At 41.7% G+C, this 16337-nt stretch overlaps 1 protein-coding gene across 11 annotated transcripts in view; it reads left to right on the top strand.

Annotated features, from left to right (window-relative positions):
* LOC144592029 (transducin-like enhancer protein 4) overlaps positions 1 to 16337 on the top strand; it is a 119694-nt gene that overhangs the window by 57143 nt on the left and 46214 nt on the right. For 5 of the 11 annotated variants that reach the window (XM_078396217.1, XM_078396216.1, XM_078396211.1 and 2 more), the window contains one exon: positions 8265 to 8300. The exons of the other annotated variants lie outside the window; for them this stretch is intronic. In XM_078396217.1, coding sequence (XP_078252343.1) covers positions 8265 to 8300 — 36 coding nt within the window. The remainder of the gene's footprint in view (positions 1 to 8264; positions 8301 to 16337) is intronic. 11 annotated transcript variants of the gene reach the window in all.

Here is a 16337-nt window from a genome sequence, read left to right as displayed (position 1 = left end):
TGAGTCTGGCCATTATATAGTTCTAATAGCCAGAGTTGCAGTGCTGTCGGAGCTCACCGGAGTGCCGCTCCAGCTCCTCTAAAAAAAACAAGCCAAAATAAACAGCAGGGGAATTTTAACTAGCGGGGAATTTAACAGCGGTCGCTCCGGCACCTGTGACAGCTCCGGCACCTAAAAAATTAGCACTGCAACACTGCTAATAGCCTGAAGTAGTCAAGAGTTTTGCTCGGTTGTACAATCGGCTTTGGAAAGCGAGAAGAAAGCTGTTGTATTATTTTGAATTTTTGCAGATGACACAAAGCTGAGTGGCAGTGTGAACTGCAGAGGATGCTAGGAGATTGCAGGGTGACTTGGACAGGTTGAGTGAGTGGGCAGATGCATGGCAGATGCAGTATAATGTAGATAAATGTGAGGTTATCCATTTTGGCGGCAAGAACAAGGAGGCAGATTATTATCTCAATGGTGTCCAATTAGGAAAAAGGGAAGTGCAACAAGACCTGGGTGTTCTTGTAGACCAGTCATTGAAAGTAAACTGGATCTCACCATCTCACTGGATTTCACCATCTCCAAACAAGGCGTTGCTATGGGCACCCGCTATGCCTGCCTCATTGCAGGGTACGTCGGACATTCCCTGTTCCAGGCGTACACTGGCCCCATCCCTGAACTCTACCTCCGCTACATTGACGATTGCATTGGTGCTTCCTCTTGTACCCCTGCAGAACTCACTGACTCCTGCTTTTAAATATACTCGGACCATCTCCGACATCTCCCTACCGTTTCTGGATCTCACCATCTCCATCACAGGAGACAGACTAGTGACCGACATCTACTACAAACCCACTGACTCCCATAGCTATCTTGTCTACACTTCGTCCCACCCTGTTTCCTGTAAAAACTATCCTCTACTCCCAATTCGTCCGTCTATGCCGCATTTGCGCCCAGGATGAGGTGTTCCATACTAGGGCATCGGAGATGTCCTCATTCTTTAGGAAACGGGAGTTCCCCTCTTCCATTATAGATGAGGCTCTCACTAGGGTCTCCTCAATATCCCTCAGCTCCATTCTTGCTCCCCCTCCCCCTATTCGTAACAAGGATAGAGTCCCCCTTGTGCTCACCTTCCACCCCATCAGCCGTCGCATACAACAAATTATCCTCCTACATTTCCGCCACCTCTAACGGGATCCCACTACTGGCCACATCTTCCCATCTCCACCCCTTTCTGCTTTCTGCAGACACTGTTCCCTCCATAACTCCCTGGTCAACTCGTCCCTTCCCACCCAAACCACCCCCTCCCCAGATACTTTCCCCTGCAACCGCAGGAGATGCAACACCTGTCCCTTTACCTCCCCCCTCGACTCCATCCAAGGACCCAAACAGTCTTTCCAGTTGAGGCAGAGGTTCACCTGCATCGCCTCCAACCTCATCTACTATATCCGCTGTTCCAGATGTCAACTTCTCTACATCGGCGAGACCAAGCACAGGGTCATTGATCGTTTCGCTAAACATGTCCGCTCAGTCCAACTCAACCAACCTGATCTCCTGGTGATTCAGCACTTCAACTCCCCCTCCCATTCCCAATATGACCTTTTGGTCTTGGGCCTCCTCCATTGCCAGAGTGAGGCACATCGCAAATTGGAGGAACAGCACCTCATATTTTGCTTGGGCAGTTTACACCCCAGCTGTATGAACATTGACTTCTCTAACTTCAGGTGGTCCCTGCTTCCTGTCTCTATCCACTCCCCTCTTCCCAGTTCTCCCACTAGTCTTCCTGTCTCTGACTACATCCTATCGTTGTCCCGCCCCCTCTCCTGACATCAGTCTGAAGAAGAAGGGTCTCAACCCGAAACGTCACCCATTCCTTCTCTCCCGAGATGCTGCCTGACCCGCTGAGTTACTCCCGCATTTTGTGTCCACTGAAAGTAAACATGCAGGTGCAGCAAGCAGTGAAAAATGCTAATGGAATGTTGGCCTTCATAACAAGAGGATTTGAGTATCGGAGTAAAGAGGTCCTTCTGCAGTTTTATAGGGCCCTGGTGAGACCACATCTGGAGTATTGTGTGCAGTTTTGGTCTCCTAATTTGAGGAAGGACATCTTTGCTAGTGCAGTGTAGATTCACCAGGTCATCCGTCATCCCCGGGATGACGGAACTGACATATGAGGAAAGATTGGAATTACTAAGACTTGTTTCACTGTAATTTGGAAGGATGAAAGGGGATCTTATGGAAACATATAAAATTATAAAAGGACTGGACAAGCTAGATGCAGGAAAAATGTTCCCATTGTTGGGGGAATCCAGAACCAGGGGCCACAGTCTAAGAATAAAGGGGAGGCCTTTTAAAACTGCAATGAGAAAAATATTTTTTACCCAGAGAGTTGTGAATTTGTGGAATTCTCTGCCACAGAAGGCAGTGGAGGCCAATTCAGTGGATAAATTTGAAAGATAGATAGATCTCTAGGGGCTTGTGGAATGATGGGGTATGGATAGAAGGCAGGCACGGGTTACGGATTGTGGATGATCAGCCTTGATCACAATGAATAGCGGTGGTGGCTCGAAGGGCCGAATGGCTGCCTCCTGCACGTATTTTCTATGTTTCTATGAATTGTCACATACTGACGTACTTGGTGTAAGAATAAGATGTTAGCCCTTGGAATCAAACCAGCTATTGGAAAGTGTGGAATCCTAGTTTATGTAAATGGTATTAAACTGACAGTTTTACAAGTTTGAAATATTTCAAATTCATCAGTTTGCAGGAATGGTTATGACTCAACTTTCCTTTTCTACTTTTTTAGCTTCGAATTTTACAAATAGTATAAATGTAAGTATGTAAACAGTTAAAGGCTTTCATTCAGTATTATTACACTCGACAATAAAATTCTCCATTGTAAGTTTGTCCCAAAAGTATTTCAGATGCTTGACTTCCTTACTGGGATTTATTTTTTTGACCAGATGGTTCATAAACAAAGGTCACAAATTTCAGACACTGTCTAGAGGAGCAAAGAGCAGTTAAGAATTTCTATCTATTAAATTAGAATGTCATGATCTTATAGACAATAGACAATAGACAATAGGTGCAGGAGTAGGCCATTCAGCCCTTCGAGCCAGCACCGCCATTCAATGCGATCATGGCTGATCACTCTCAATCAGTACCCCGTTCCTGCCTTCTCCCCATACCCCCTCACTCCGCTATCCTTAAGAGCTCTATCCAGCTCTCTCTTGAAAGCATCCAACGAACTGGCCTCCACTGCCTTCTGAGGCAGAGAATTCCACACCTTCACCACTCTCTGACTGAAAAAGTTCTTCCTCATCTCCGTTCTAAATGGCCTACCCCTTATTCTTAAACTGTGGCCCCTTGTTCTGGACTCCCCCAACATTAGGAACATGTTTCCTGCCTCTACTGTGTCCAATCCCCTAATTATCTTATATGTTTCAATAAGATCCCCCCTCATCCTTCTAAATTCCAGTGTATACAAGCCTAATTGCTCCAGCCTTTCAACATACGACAGTCCCACCATTCCGGGAATTAACCTAGTGAACCTACGCTGCACGCCCTCAATAGCAACAATATCCTTCCTCAAATTTGGAGACCAAAACTGCACACAGTGCTCCAGGTGCGGTCTCACCAGGGCCCGGTACAACTGTAGAAGGACCTCTTTGCTCCTCTTTGCTTCTCTCCCGAGATGCTGCCTGACCTGCTGAGTTACTCCAGCATTTTGTGAATAAATCTTTGCTCCTATACTCAACTCCTCTTGTTATGAAGGCCAACATTCCATTGGCTTTCTTCACTGCCTGCTGTACCTGCATGCTTCCTTTCAGTGACTGATGCACTAGGACACCCAGATCTCGTTGAACATCCCCTCTTCCTAACTTGACACCATTCAGATAATAATCTGCCTTTCTATTCTTACTTCCAAAGTGAATAACCTCACACTTATCTACATTAAACTGCATCTGCCATGTATCCGCCCACTCACACAACCTGTCCAAGTCACCCTGCAGCCTTATTGCATCTTCCTCACAATTCACACTACCCCTCAGCTTAGTATCATCTGCAAATTTGCTAATTTTGATTGCACTTCTGGAAAGGGAGACATTCAATATTAATTTCTAAAAGAGTTTTGGGTAAATATTATTTGTTGTTTGCAGGGAGGTCTGTCATGTCTAATAGGGAATCTCTTTCAAAAGTGGAACAACCCAGAAAGACCATGAGACCTTGATTTGATTGGGTACCGGCACCTTTCTATCTGCAAAAAAAAATAGCATTATATATAAAAAGGTGCCAGTACCTAATCTAATCAAGATTGACAAGCCTAATAGATAATAGACAATAAACAATAGGTGCAGGAGCAGGCCATTCGGCCCTTCAAACCAGCCACCGCCATTCACTGTGATTGTGGCTGATCATACACAATCAGTACCGTGTTCCTGCCTTCTCCCCATATCCCTTGACTCCGCTATTTTTAAGAGCTCTATCTAACTTTCTTGAAAGCATCTAATCAGCCTCCACTGCCTTCTGAGGCAGAGAATTCCACAGATTCACAACTCTGGGTGAAAAAGTATTTCCTCATCTCTGTTCCAAATGGCCTAGCCTTTATTCTTAAACTGTAGCCCCTGGTTCTGGACTCCCCCAACATTGGGAACATGTTTCCTGCCTCTAGCATGTCCAATCCCTTAATAATCTTATATGTTTCAATAAGATCCCCTCTCATCCTTCTAAATTTCATTGTATACAAGCCCAGTCGCTCCATTGTTTCAACATATGACAGTCCCACCATCCCGGGAATTAACCTCGTGAACCTAAGCAGCACTCCCGCAATCTCTTTCAAAATTGGAACAAGCACAATAATCTAGTCTTTGCTATACTATCATATAAGAATTGAAGAATTTTGTACATACGCACAATTGCTCTGGTCTACTTCCTTTGATTATATATTGCTTTTACTAGTTTACCGTTGACTGAAGCCCTCTTGAAAAATCTTCATCCTGCAGGAATAAGGAAGACTGTATCATATTGCGTAGGCCATGGAAATACTAAGGGGTTGGGTGTTGACATGGATAGAGATTTGGTTGGCAGACAGGAAGCAAAGAGTAGGAGTAAACGGGTCCTTTTCAGAATGGCAAGCAATGGCGAGTGGAGTGCCGCAAGGCTCGGTGTTGGGACCGCAACTATTTACCATATATATTAATGATTTGGATGAAGGAATTAGAAGTGACACTTGCAAGTTTGCAGATGACACAAAACTGGGTGGCAGTGTGAATTGCGAAGAGGATGTTAGGTGGTTGCAGGGTGACCTGGACAGGTTGAGTGAGTGGGCAGATGCGTGGCAGATGCAGTATATTATAGATAAATGTGAGGATATCCACTTTGGCGGCAAAAACAAGGAGGCAGATTATTATCTCAATGGCGTCAGGTTAGGTAAGGGGAAAGTGCAGCGAGACCTGGGTAAGTGAGTGGGCAGATGCGTGGCAGATGCAGTATAGTATAGATAAATGTGAGGATATCCACTTTGGCGGCAAAAACAAGGAGGCAGATTATTATCTCAATGGCGTCAGGTTAGGTAAGGGGGAAGAGCAGTGAGACCTGGGTGTCCTTGTACACCAGTCACTGAAAGTTGGCGTGCAGGTACAGCAGGCAGTGAAGAAAGCTAATGGCATGTTGGCCTTCATAATGAGAGGATTTCAGTATAGGAGTAAAGAGGTTCTTCTGCAGTTGTATAGGGCCCTGGTAAGACCACATCTGGTATTGTGTATAGTTTTGGTCTCCTAATTTGAGGAAGGACGTCCTTGTAATTGAGGCAGTGCAGCGTAGGTTCACGAGATTGATCCCTGGGATGGCGGGACTGTCATATGAGGAAAGATTTAAAAGACTAGGCTTGTATTCACTGGAGTTTAGAAGGATGAGAGGGGATGTTATAGAGACATATAAAATTATGAAAGGACTGGACAAGCTAGATGCAGGAAAAATGTTCCCAATGTCGGGGGAGTCCAGAACCAGGGGCCACAGTCTTAGAATAAAGGGGAGGCCATTTAAAACTGAGGTGAGAAGGAACTTTTTCACCCAGAGAGTTGTGAATTTGTGGAATTCTCGGCCACAGAAGGCAGTGGAGGCCAAATCACTGGATGAATTTAAGAGAGAGTTAGATAGAGCTCTGGGGGCTAGTGGAATCAAGGGATATGGGGAGAAATTGGGCACAGGTTACTGATTGTGAATGATCAGCCATGATCACAATGAATGGCGGTGCTGGCTCGAAGGGCCAAATGGCCTCCTCCACCTATTTTCTATGTTTCTATGTTTTAATAAGGAAGACTGTATCGTAGTGCATAGGCCATAGAAATACTTGCATGTGTGGAAGGAGGAATCGCTCCATGAATTACTCTGGATTAACTTTGCCTAAAGTGGAACAGTCCAGAAAATCTGCGAGGCCTTGCTTAGATTCTTAATATTTTAATAGAGCATATGTGTGTTTGGTCATTTTAGTTGACATTTATCTCTTTTAGACTGTAAGGAAATAAAGTGATGATTCCATTTTGCAGTCATGATCTGTGCTAGAAAGAGTGCATGTATAAATACTATAAGAAGATAACTGCAGATGCTGGTACAAATTGAAGGTTTTTATTCACAAAATGCTGGACTAACTCAGCAGGTCAGGCAGCATCTCGGGAGAGAAGGAATGGGTGACGTTTCGGGTCGAGACCCTTCTTCAGTCTGAAGAAGTGTCTCGACCCAAAACGTCACCCATTCCTTCTCTCCCGAGATGCTGCCTGACCTACTGAGTTACTCCAGCATTTTGTGAATAAAAACCTTCAGCATGTATAAATACTGTCTGAGAGCAAGGCCAGCTTGCGATCCATTGAATCTTCAAAAAGTTTGCTTGTACTCTGTATCACGTTATGCTAGATTTCAAAAATATGCATTGTTTTTAAAAGCGTACCATTTCATAATCTTGTAATTTAAATGTTATTGTTCCACTGTGGTGGATGCAGACAGCAGAGCTAAATTTTCTCCACAAAAGTGTTGGCACCCAGCTCATCATCAACCCATCTCTGTGCCCACAGACCAGTATCCCACGAAACGTCCGGCCTGCTCTCTGACCCAGAGAATCACTACTCAGGATCCCTTTATGCCCAGGTGTACTCAGCAGCATAAGGTTTTTGTTATAGGGAAAGCAGAGGAAAAGACATTGAAGATTCTGGTCTAGTGGTCACCTGTCTAAACGTCCATGTCAGATTTTTTTTTTTTCTAGTCTATTTGCCTGACTCTAATTCCTGGTGCCATTTCCTTGCTATCATGAACATTTACTTCCTCCTCATTGTAAATGCATTACTTTTAAATTGAACTATCCTAATGCTTTCTTAACTGACCTTTCCCCTGCAGTCTTCATAAACCTAATATGACACAAACCATTCTGTCTGTACTCTGATCTACACCTAATTCCATTCACCCACAACATTTGTGCTCTATTTTCTATGTTGGCTCTTAGTTCAACAAAAATCTTGTTTTCAAAATCCACTTCCTTTTGTTCCAGTTTGTTCTTAATTATATAGAATGGAGATGTTGGCTCATAGGGCAGAATGGCCTACTCCTGCCCCTATTTTCTATGTTTCTACCTCACACTTCCTCCAAATTAACCTCCAGCCCAATAAGCCTCCAAAAATGTTCTATTTCTCCAATAAACCTTTCTTCCACTCCATCGTTAGCAGGTGAACCATTTAATGACCAGACCCAAACCTCTGGAACTCCATAAAAGCAGTGCTTTATTCTGGCAAATAAAAAGGTGGCGGTATGCACATCAATTAGAAATCAAGCTATATTTATCAACATTTTTTCCAAAAATATACCCCCTCTTCTGTTTTGACCAATCAACTTCTTACTTAATAAACTAAGGACTAAAAAAATATTAAATCAAATTCATGTTCTATATTTGAAAATCTCATTTTTGACTTCTTAGAGGTGCTAATATGTCACACTGGTACGCACCGTCACAAAAAGGTACTGCATAAAGGTATCTGATGAAGACATCATGTGACCTAATATGCAGCTTGGTGTCAATTGTTGGTCAGATGATGTTTGTACAAAATGTCCTTTGGAAGAGGCAAAAAATGCAAGCTTTCAGTGAAACTAACCCAAAAGGCAACCATGGGGAGGTTTGGGGGGAAATAATGCTGATCTTAGGCAAAATATTTAAATAGCTTACAATAATTTGCAAGACAAGTATGTAGAAAACTTCATTTTACTTTGCATTAATTTTTTAATCTTTGCCATAGCACACAGAGAAGAGAAGGTTTCAATGCTGGCTATTGGTGAGTCTGTGAAATGTTGAAATAAAGACCATGATCTTTTCAAAATCAGATACCTAGTGTATCATTATACTCGCAACAAGGAAAAATGGCTTTCGGTTTCATTGCTTTTCTTTTTCATCCTTGTCCATTTTTGTTCATCATTTCTCCTATGTTCTCTTTCATGCTTTTTATTCTGTCAAGAAATCTGAAGGTTTTTTTTGCTTTCAGAAATAATGATTGAGGTACAAATTATAGATGGGCATTTGCAAACAACATTGCATCTTTTGTTACCGCAGTTTTGTTGGAATTGTATCCTAGATGCTGCTTTTATTTTATGAATGAATGAATGAATGAATGAATGAATGAATAAGTTTATTCGCCAAGTATGCATATACAAGGAATGTGCCTTGGTGCTCCGCTCACAAATGACAACACAAACATACAGTTAACAATTAAGAATAAAGCATAACCAAATCAAAACAATAAGGATACAACGTTACAGTCTAAGCATGTGGGTGAAAATAAACCAGAGCAAAAAAGAGCATAGTTACAGAACTAACTACAGAATTTGGTTATTGAGTAGAACTATCACTCGAGGAAAAAAGCTGTTTTTATGTCTGGCTGTGGCTGCTTTGACAGTCCGGAGTCGCTTTCCAGAGAGTTTGTGGCCAGGGTGAGAGGGGTCAGAGATGATTTTGCCCGTTTGCTTCCTGGTCCTTGCAGTGTACAGTTCGTCAATGGGGGGAAGGTTGCAGCCAACAACCTTCTCAGCTGTGCGAACGATCTGTTGCAGCCTCCGGATGTCGTGCTTGGTGGCTGAGCCAAACCAGACCATGATGGAGAAGGTGAGGACGGACTCAATGATAGCAGTATAGAATTGGACCATCATTGCCTGTGGCAGATTGTGTTTCTTCAGTTGCCGCAGGAAGTACATCCTCTGTTCGGCCTTTTTGACTGTGGAGTCGATGTTGGCCTCCCATTTAAGGTCCCTGGAGGTGATGGTTCCAAGGAACTTAAATGACTCCACAGATGTGACTATGGTGTTGTTGATGGTGAGTGGGGGGAGAGGAGGAGGATCTCTTCGAAAGTCTACAATTAGTTCCACTGTCTTGAGAGCATTGAGCTCCAGGTTGTTGCGATGGCACCAGGACGCCAGCTGTGTCATTTCCCATCTGTAGGCAGAATCCTCCCCATCCTGGATCAGTCCAATCAGGGTAGTGTCATCTGCAAACTTGAGGAGCTTGACAGAGGAGTCTATGGAGGTGCATTGTTGGTGTAGAGAGAGTAAAGGAGAGGAGAGAGTACGCAGCCTTGCGGTGCTCCTATGCTGAGGGTCTGCGGGTCTGAGATGTGCTTTCCCAGCCTCACATGCTGCTTCCTGTTCATCAGGAAGTTGATGATCCACTGACAGAGGGGTTCAGGCACAGTCAGCTGGGAGAGTTTGTAGTGTAGTAGCTCTGGCACAATGGTGCTAAAAGCAGAGCTAAAGTCCACAAACAGAGTCCTGGCATAGGTCCCCTTGCGGTCTAGGTGCTGGAGGATGAAGTACAGGCCTAGATTGACTGCATCGACCACCGATCTACTGGCCCTATATGCAAACTGCAGCGGGTCCAGCAGGGGGTTTGTGATGTTTTTCAGCTTGTCCATCTTTTTGTTGTTCTGACCACAGGTTTAGCAGATTTTAGTTTCTGCCTGTAGGTCGGTGTAAGATCAACTAAACAATGATCAGAGCGATCCAGAGCCGCCCGAGGAACAGAGCGATATGCGTTCCTGATTGAAGAGTAGCAGTGATCAAGTGTCCTTTCCCCTCTGGTGGGGCAGGTAACATGAAGTCTGTACTTTGGGAGCTCATGACTGAGGTGTGCCTTGTTAAAGTCCTCCAAAACAATGACCGTGGAGTCTGGGAAGTCACTCTCTATCCTCAATACCTGGTCAGCGAGTTGCGTTTGCGCTTCACGTACGCAGGCTTGCGGGAGGATGTAAACTGCAGCGATAATAAAAGAGATAAATTCCCTCAGAGAGTAAAAGGGTTTGCAGTTTATAAAGAACGATTCTAGATTGGGGGAACAGAAGTTACACAGTACCGTGATGTCGCTGGTTAGTGTAGAAGCATATTCCATCTCCTCTTGATTTTTCCGCTGCCTCTGTGTCGCGGTCCGCTCGCTGTGTGTAGTTGAAAGCCAGCCAGTTGCAGCGCGCTGTCCGGGTCGACTCACACAGCCATGTCTCGGTGAAGCACAGGGCAGCGGCTCGAGAGAAGTCCTTGTTAGTGTGGCACATGGATCAGATGGAATAATGGCAGTGGCATGTGTGCAGCTTCTGGTAAATTCCTGTTATCCCACCAATAATTGATTTTGTGAATTAAAAATAAAGATAAAGTAAAGGGGAGTTGAAAGTTGTGTGTATATGCTATTGGAAAGGGCTAGTGGATTGGAACTAATTGGGTGATTCTTTCACGAAGCTGATGCATCTGAATGGCTTCCTTATATGATGAATAATTCTCTTAATTTTCTTTTGACTTAATTTTTTTCCTTGCTTTCTTTTGTCAACCCAAAATGGATCTTCTCGTTGTGGCCTTTGATTTCTGAATCTAATCCTTCAGTATAGCTTCTGTGCACTATGAATCCCTTTCATACTCCATTGCTGTTGTGGTTAAATTCTATAACTTTTTCTTTATAACAAGCAAAGTTACGTAGTAATATAAATCGGTGATGAGTACTGATCAACAAATACCAGGTTGTGAGTATAGTAATAGAGTCTCTAACAGTGGTTGAAAAACCAGACATGTTTGCGCTTGGAAGAAACTGAGCAATTTATTGCTTCAGACTGTTTGTGACAGTTTTTGGAATTGAGAAAATGTAAATTTGCGAACTTCCTGTAGAACTGTGAATTCATAGTTTTTGTAGAGAGGGTAAATAATGGATCTTGAATAAGAAATTGGAGTATATGCTGAGACAGGTCGAGAATGTGTTGAATTTGAAGGAAATTCTGTAATCTAAGCTTTTGGGTGCTCTGAGACATTGCGGGTGAATCTAGGGAGTGGGGTTTAGCCTCTGAGGTGGGAGTTTGGAGTCCTCCAAGTTTCAAGTTGGAGTTGACAGATCCTCAATGCATCACTGAAACTGTCACAGAACCTTACTGTATTCCAAATGGCTATAAACACTATCCAAAGACTTTAAACAAAGTGCAATATCTTAATATATGGAGGATACCATTTAGGACCAAATAAAAAATTCTTAAATCTTTTAAATTGAGAAACTTTAAAGCCCTCTTCCCCAGAAAACTGTAGATTTGAAATCACAGACTATTATCAAGATCTGAGATAGAAATAGATATGTTTGCGTTGGCAGTATGGATGGACCTTCAGGATTAGGACAAAATGCAGCTAAGGAGCTGAAGCAATGAAGCATAGTAAACACAAATATGTTTTACTAGATCATGAACAGAAACGTTATGCTGCAGGAGTGAATCTCTATGATTAATAAAAAAGGAATCATGAGCTGTTTGTCTTTGGACAAGACACAGGATAAATTAGGGCTTGGCAGCTTTACAGTTATTGAACAATTATTTTCTGCAATCTGGGTATATTTATTCTTCAGTACAGATATTTAATTTTATGGGTATAATTTTTTCTTCAGTTTTTGTGGATTTTTTCTTAGCATGAGAATGTTATTCTCTTTGGTAGCTCAGGAATGGTGGTGATGATTCATGATCCTGAGAATGATCTTTTCTCAGTTTGGGAAATAAAATATATTTGGTGCATGGAAGTATGGAGACATACTTGTCACTCCCTGATATGCCTTTCTGTACACATTAGCACTTGCTTTTTCAGTTTGTACTTCTGCTGCATCCCATGATTTTACACCCTCTAATGTGGACATAAATCACAATGTTTTGAGAGGTAGAGTGAAGCTATAGTCTTGTTATTGAATTAATAATGTCAAGATTTAGACTAAAAATCCAAGAATCTTAAATTTATATGCCACTTTAGCAGTTTGAAACTTTTTATTTCCAGATTCAAAATAAAAATGAATTCAAAAGTTGGCATCACCTGAGAAAATAGGTTATAAGATAGAGTTGTGATACAGGATAAATATTTTTAAAACCTAGACTCCTAGATAAATATAGATTCCAGCATCTGCAGTTCCTTGTGTCTCCATAAAAAAACCCATCTGGTTGATTGAGATGCTTAGAACAGATCACTTTCCATTTTTGCCTATTCTGTTCTCTGTGACTTCTGCAGAACATAAATGTGATTTGTGATTTTTGACTGCCCTCATATGGCTTAGTAATCCGTCTAGTCATGTTAACTTGTACTTCGATCCTCTAGGGGCAACTAGAGGTGGGCAATAAATGCCAAGTATATAACATCGCAAAATACGGGATGGCTACAGAATTGATTGCCTAGAAATTAGATCATAAAATACCACACCATATTTTTCTGCATTAAGTGATCCAATTTCTTTAAAAACTAACACCTGAATGGAAATCACAGACTGGGTGTGGATTACAAAATTCAAGAGCATAATTCTAGATCGCTTTGCCTTCTTGCATAACACATTGAGGACCCTGCACACCTAATGTGGCATCAGTGATATGCAATGCATATTCAGAACCTCTTCTAGGATTTTTACTTGGAGTTTGCATTGGAGAATGCTTGCAGATGCAAGTTTTTCTAACACGAGGCCTGATTCTACATGGGTGAATGTGTTATTCCTGTTAAGATCTTAGCTCAGTGACTCCTGGGTTCCCCTCTTAGTTTTTTAAGTACCCTCTCTTTGACTCCTTACCCTTAAACCTGCTACTGTGGTTATGATCTCGCTGGCTTCAGTTCTGACAGGCTAGGTTCCACAGTCAAGGTAGTCACTGTTCCACTCCACAGTGAGCGTTAACATGCTTCAATAATTGGTAACGAATTTAGAGACAAACTGGGGAAGGATGCTGTGAATCACAAATATTCCTTCATTGGATTTCCCATTTTAGATGATAAGTACCATGCAGAGTGTGTGAATGGGATCCATACTAACGTCAAGTAGCAAGAAGCATTTGGGTTCTAAAAATGCTTGCCACTAGACCTGAAGAGCAAGGAAGTCATGATGAACCTTTGAGACTTGTTCATCCAAAGCTGACATATTGTGTTTAATTCGCGTCACAACATTTAGGGAATACGTAGGCATCAGAGGTGCTGAAGCTATGACTAGAATGTATCCACAAATGAATAATTTGTGTTGCTATAGATTCTGTAGATTATTTGATATTTCTGTTGGTAAGGCAAGTCATGGCAATATTTCAAAATTTGTACCACATGGTACACTCAGTTCTAAAGGTATACACGGTTATTACATTGCATACCCCTAAAAAAATAACAAATCCATGTTAGCAATAACCAACAAACAAGTGCTGGAAGAACTCTGCCATTCAAGCAGCATCTGTGGAAAGGGAAACCAGTCAATGTTTCAGGTCAAATATCCCATTTGATTTTTCTTCCCAATAAACATTTTATTCCTCTGAAAAGTAATGATATGGATTTTCAGCTTTATGGCTTTGTATAGATGTGCATTCATGGATGCGAGTGAGTATGCACACATATACATCTGCAATTATTTATAAGTCGCATTTCAGTACCAGATATTTAAATCTTTGGTTGAAATAATGTATGTGTTAAAACAACTACTTCAGTAAATTATTATCAGGTAAAGTTATACCATACTGCTCAACAGAAATGTAGTTTCTTAACTGTATATTGAACATTTTTATTTTAAATGGTCTGTTTTGCTATTAATTGAAGGTATGGACGTGTATGCATAAATGCTATATTACAGCTGATCCAGACTAAGTTTCTTTGCTGTATTTCTGTAGTTGTGTATCTACCAGTGCACCTTAAAACCTGAATGTTTATTTTTCCAGGACTGTACATCTATATCAAAGGGGAAAATATTCCACTCGGGTACCAATGCTTCAATTGTGCTTTACACATTGTGCTGTGTTTTTACATGATTGTCCTGTAAACCAGGGATGGTGTGGGCTTAAGCCTGTGATGGCATCTTTTGTGTTGCTGCTGCAAGGCCTGCAGTGCATCATTGGATTCATCATGGAATCCAATGGGGCAGTTCTCAGGCTAGAACATCTGCTCACTGTGGTGGTGCCTGCAAGTACAAAAGGCCCATTGAAATCAGTGAGAAAAAAAGAGCTCAGGGGGCGTTATTCAGAAAGCCTTGTTCCTTGATTTAATTATATTTTCTAAATGCATTTAGTTGGTTTTCAGTGTGCTGAATGTTATTTTCAGTTTTAATCTTTTTTTTAAAAAAGTTGTTCTTTAGTTGAGCTGCTTGGTGTTTTTGAATGTTTGTGATATCATTCATTTCATTGACAACCTGTGAGATCCAAATAGCTGCGTAAGCAATATGTGGAGCTGACCACTTGCTTAAGAAATGTGGTGTCAGAGGTTATGGGGAGAAGGCAGGAGAATGGGGTTGTGAAGGAAAGATAAATCAGCCATGATTGAATGGCAGAGTAGTGGTGGCACGGTGGCGCAGCGGTAGAGCTGCTGCCTTATAGCGTTTGTAGCGGCAGAAACCCAGGTTCGATCCCGACTGCGAGTGTTGTCTGTACGGAGTGTGTACGTTCTCCCCGTGAACATGTGGGTATTCTCCGAGATCTTTAGTTTCCTCCCACACTCCCAAGACGTATAGGTTTGTAGGTTATTTGGCTTGGTATAAGTGTAAATTGTCCCTAGTGTGTGTAGGATAGTGTTAATGTGCGGGGATCGCTGTTTGATGCAGACTCGGTGGGCCGAAGGGCATGTTTCGACGCTGTATCTCTAAACTAAACTAGACTAGACGTGATAAGCCGAATAGTTTAATTCTGCTCCTGTGACTTACGATCTAATATGTTACACTGCACTAGGCTGGGTCACACAGACATGATGGGAGATGGACTCCTGGCAAAAGACCTTTGTGTGAGACCACTCTTTAATAATCTCAAGACAGTGTAAGATTTGGTTGAAGCATTTGCTGACGGGAATGAGTAGGTAGTGTTTTACCTATCTATTCTTTTGGCCAAAACTTAGGAAAATGAATGTTAAGTAGTCTTTTGGCCATCATTTATATTGAACTTATGAGCTGAAGTGTCTATAGGGGAAATTAACTGGAAAAAATCCAGTTGTTTCAGAAAGGTAATCGAATATTCAGTGTGTAGGAAGGAACTACAGTTGCTGGTTTAAACTGAAGATAGACACAAAAATGCTGGAGTAACTCAGCAGGACAGGGTGGTGGAGTGGAGTACCGAGTTGTCATATTCAGAGAGGCAGTTTTAACCCATTTCAGGCTGACTATTGGACCTAGATACAAAGTTCACTTGTCGAAAAAGTCCAAACCAGTATATCTCGGGATAGTCATATTAAGAGTTTATGATCTCCGCATTCAACAGATATCATTTGTTTTTAAATTTTGCATGTAACGCTTTGTAAGAAACATAACGGAAAAAGGAACGATTTCTGCTGCTTCAAAATGTAATTATTTCTCAACTCAAAAATCCATTATTGGTTAGCTTCATAGAAAGTTAGATTGTTCTGTTAGAACTTGAATGCTGAACCTCAGAAGATTCATGTAAAGCATTCACATTCGTGCAGCTCTCGCATTTGAACTTGCTGCAGTCTGATATCTGTTTTGCTGGTGCTTGTTTATCTTTTCCTCCAACTTCCTGCAAATAAAATCATATTCCTTCAGCTCAGTTTTGAATACTTTTCAACGTATTCATGTATTTTATTAGATAATTAATCACAGCAATTTGTTGTCATGAAATAAATAGTACATTCAATTACATTAAATAGTTACAGATCATTGAAAACTAATATTGAAAATTGATTTTTAATTGGATCTAATTAAAGTTAAATATTATAATTCTAATTTAATTGAGAGAATTCTAATCTTTTTGATACATTGTGTTTATTTTTGTGGATGGCATATTCCACGATGCACAGACTAAATTGTATTATTCCTCTTGCTCCTTCCACCTGTCAACAGTAGCAAACCATCTACCCAGCAATGGTTAGTACAG

The sequence above is a fragment of the Rhinoraja longicauda genome, chromosome 3 (genome assembly GCF_053455715.1).
Source record: "Rhinoraja longicauda isolate Sanriku21f chromosome 3, sRhiLon1.1, whole genome shotgun sequence".
Lineage (NCBI taxonomy): Eukaryota > Metazoa > Chordata > Chondrichthyes > Rajiformes > Arhynchobatidae > Rhinoraja > Rhinoraja longicauda.
The sequence above is the reverse complement of the archived record's forward strand: the minus strand, read 5'-3'. Positions and strand labels throughout refer to the sequence as shown.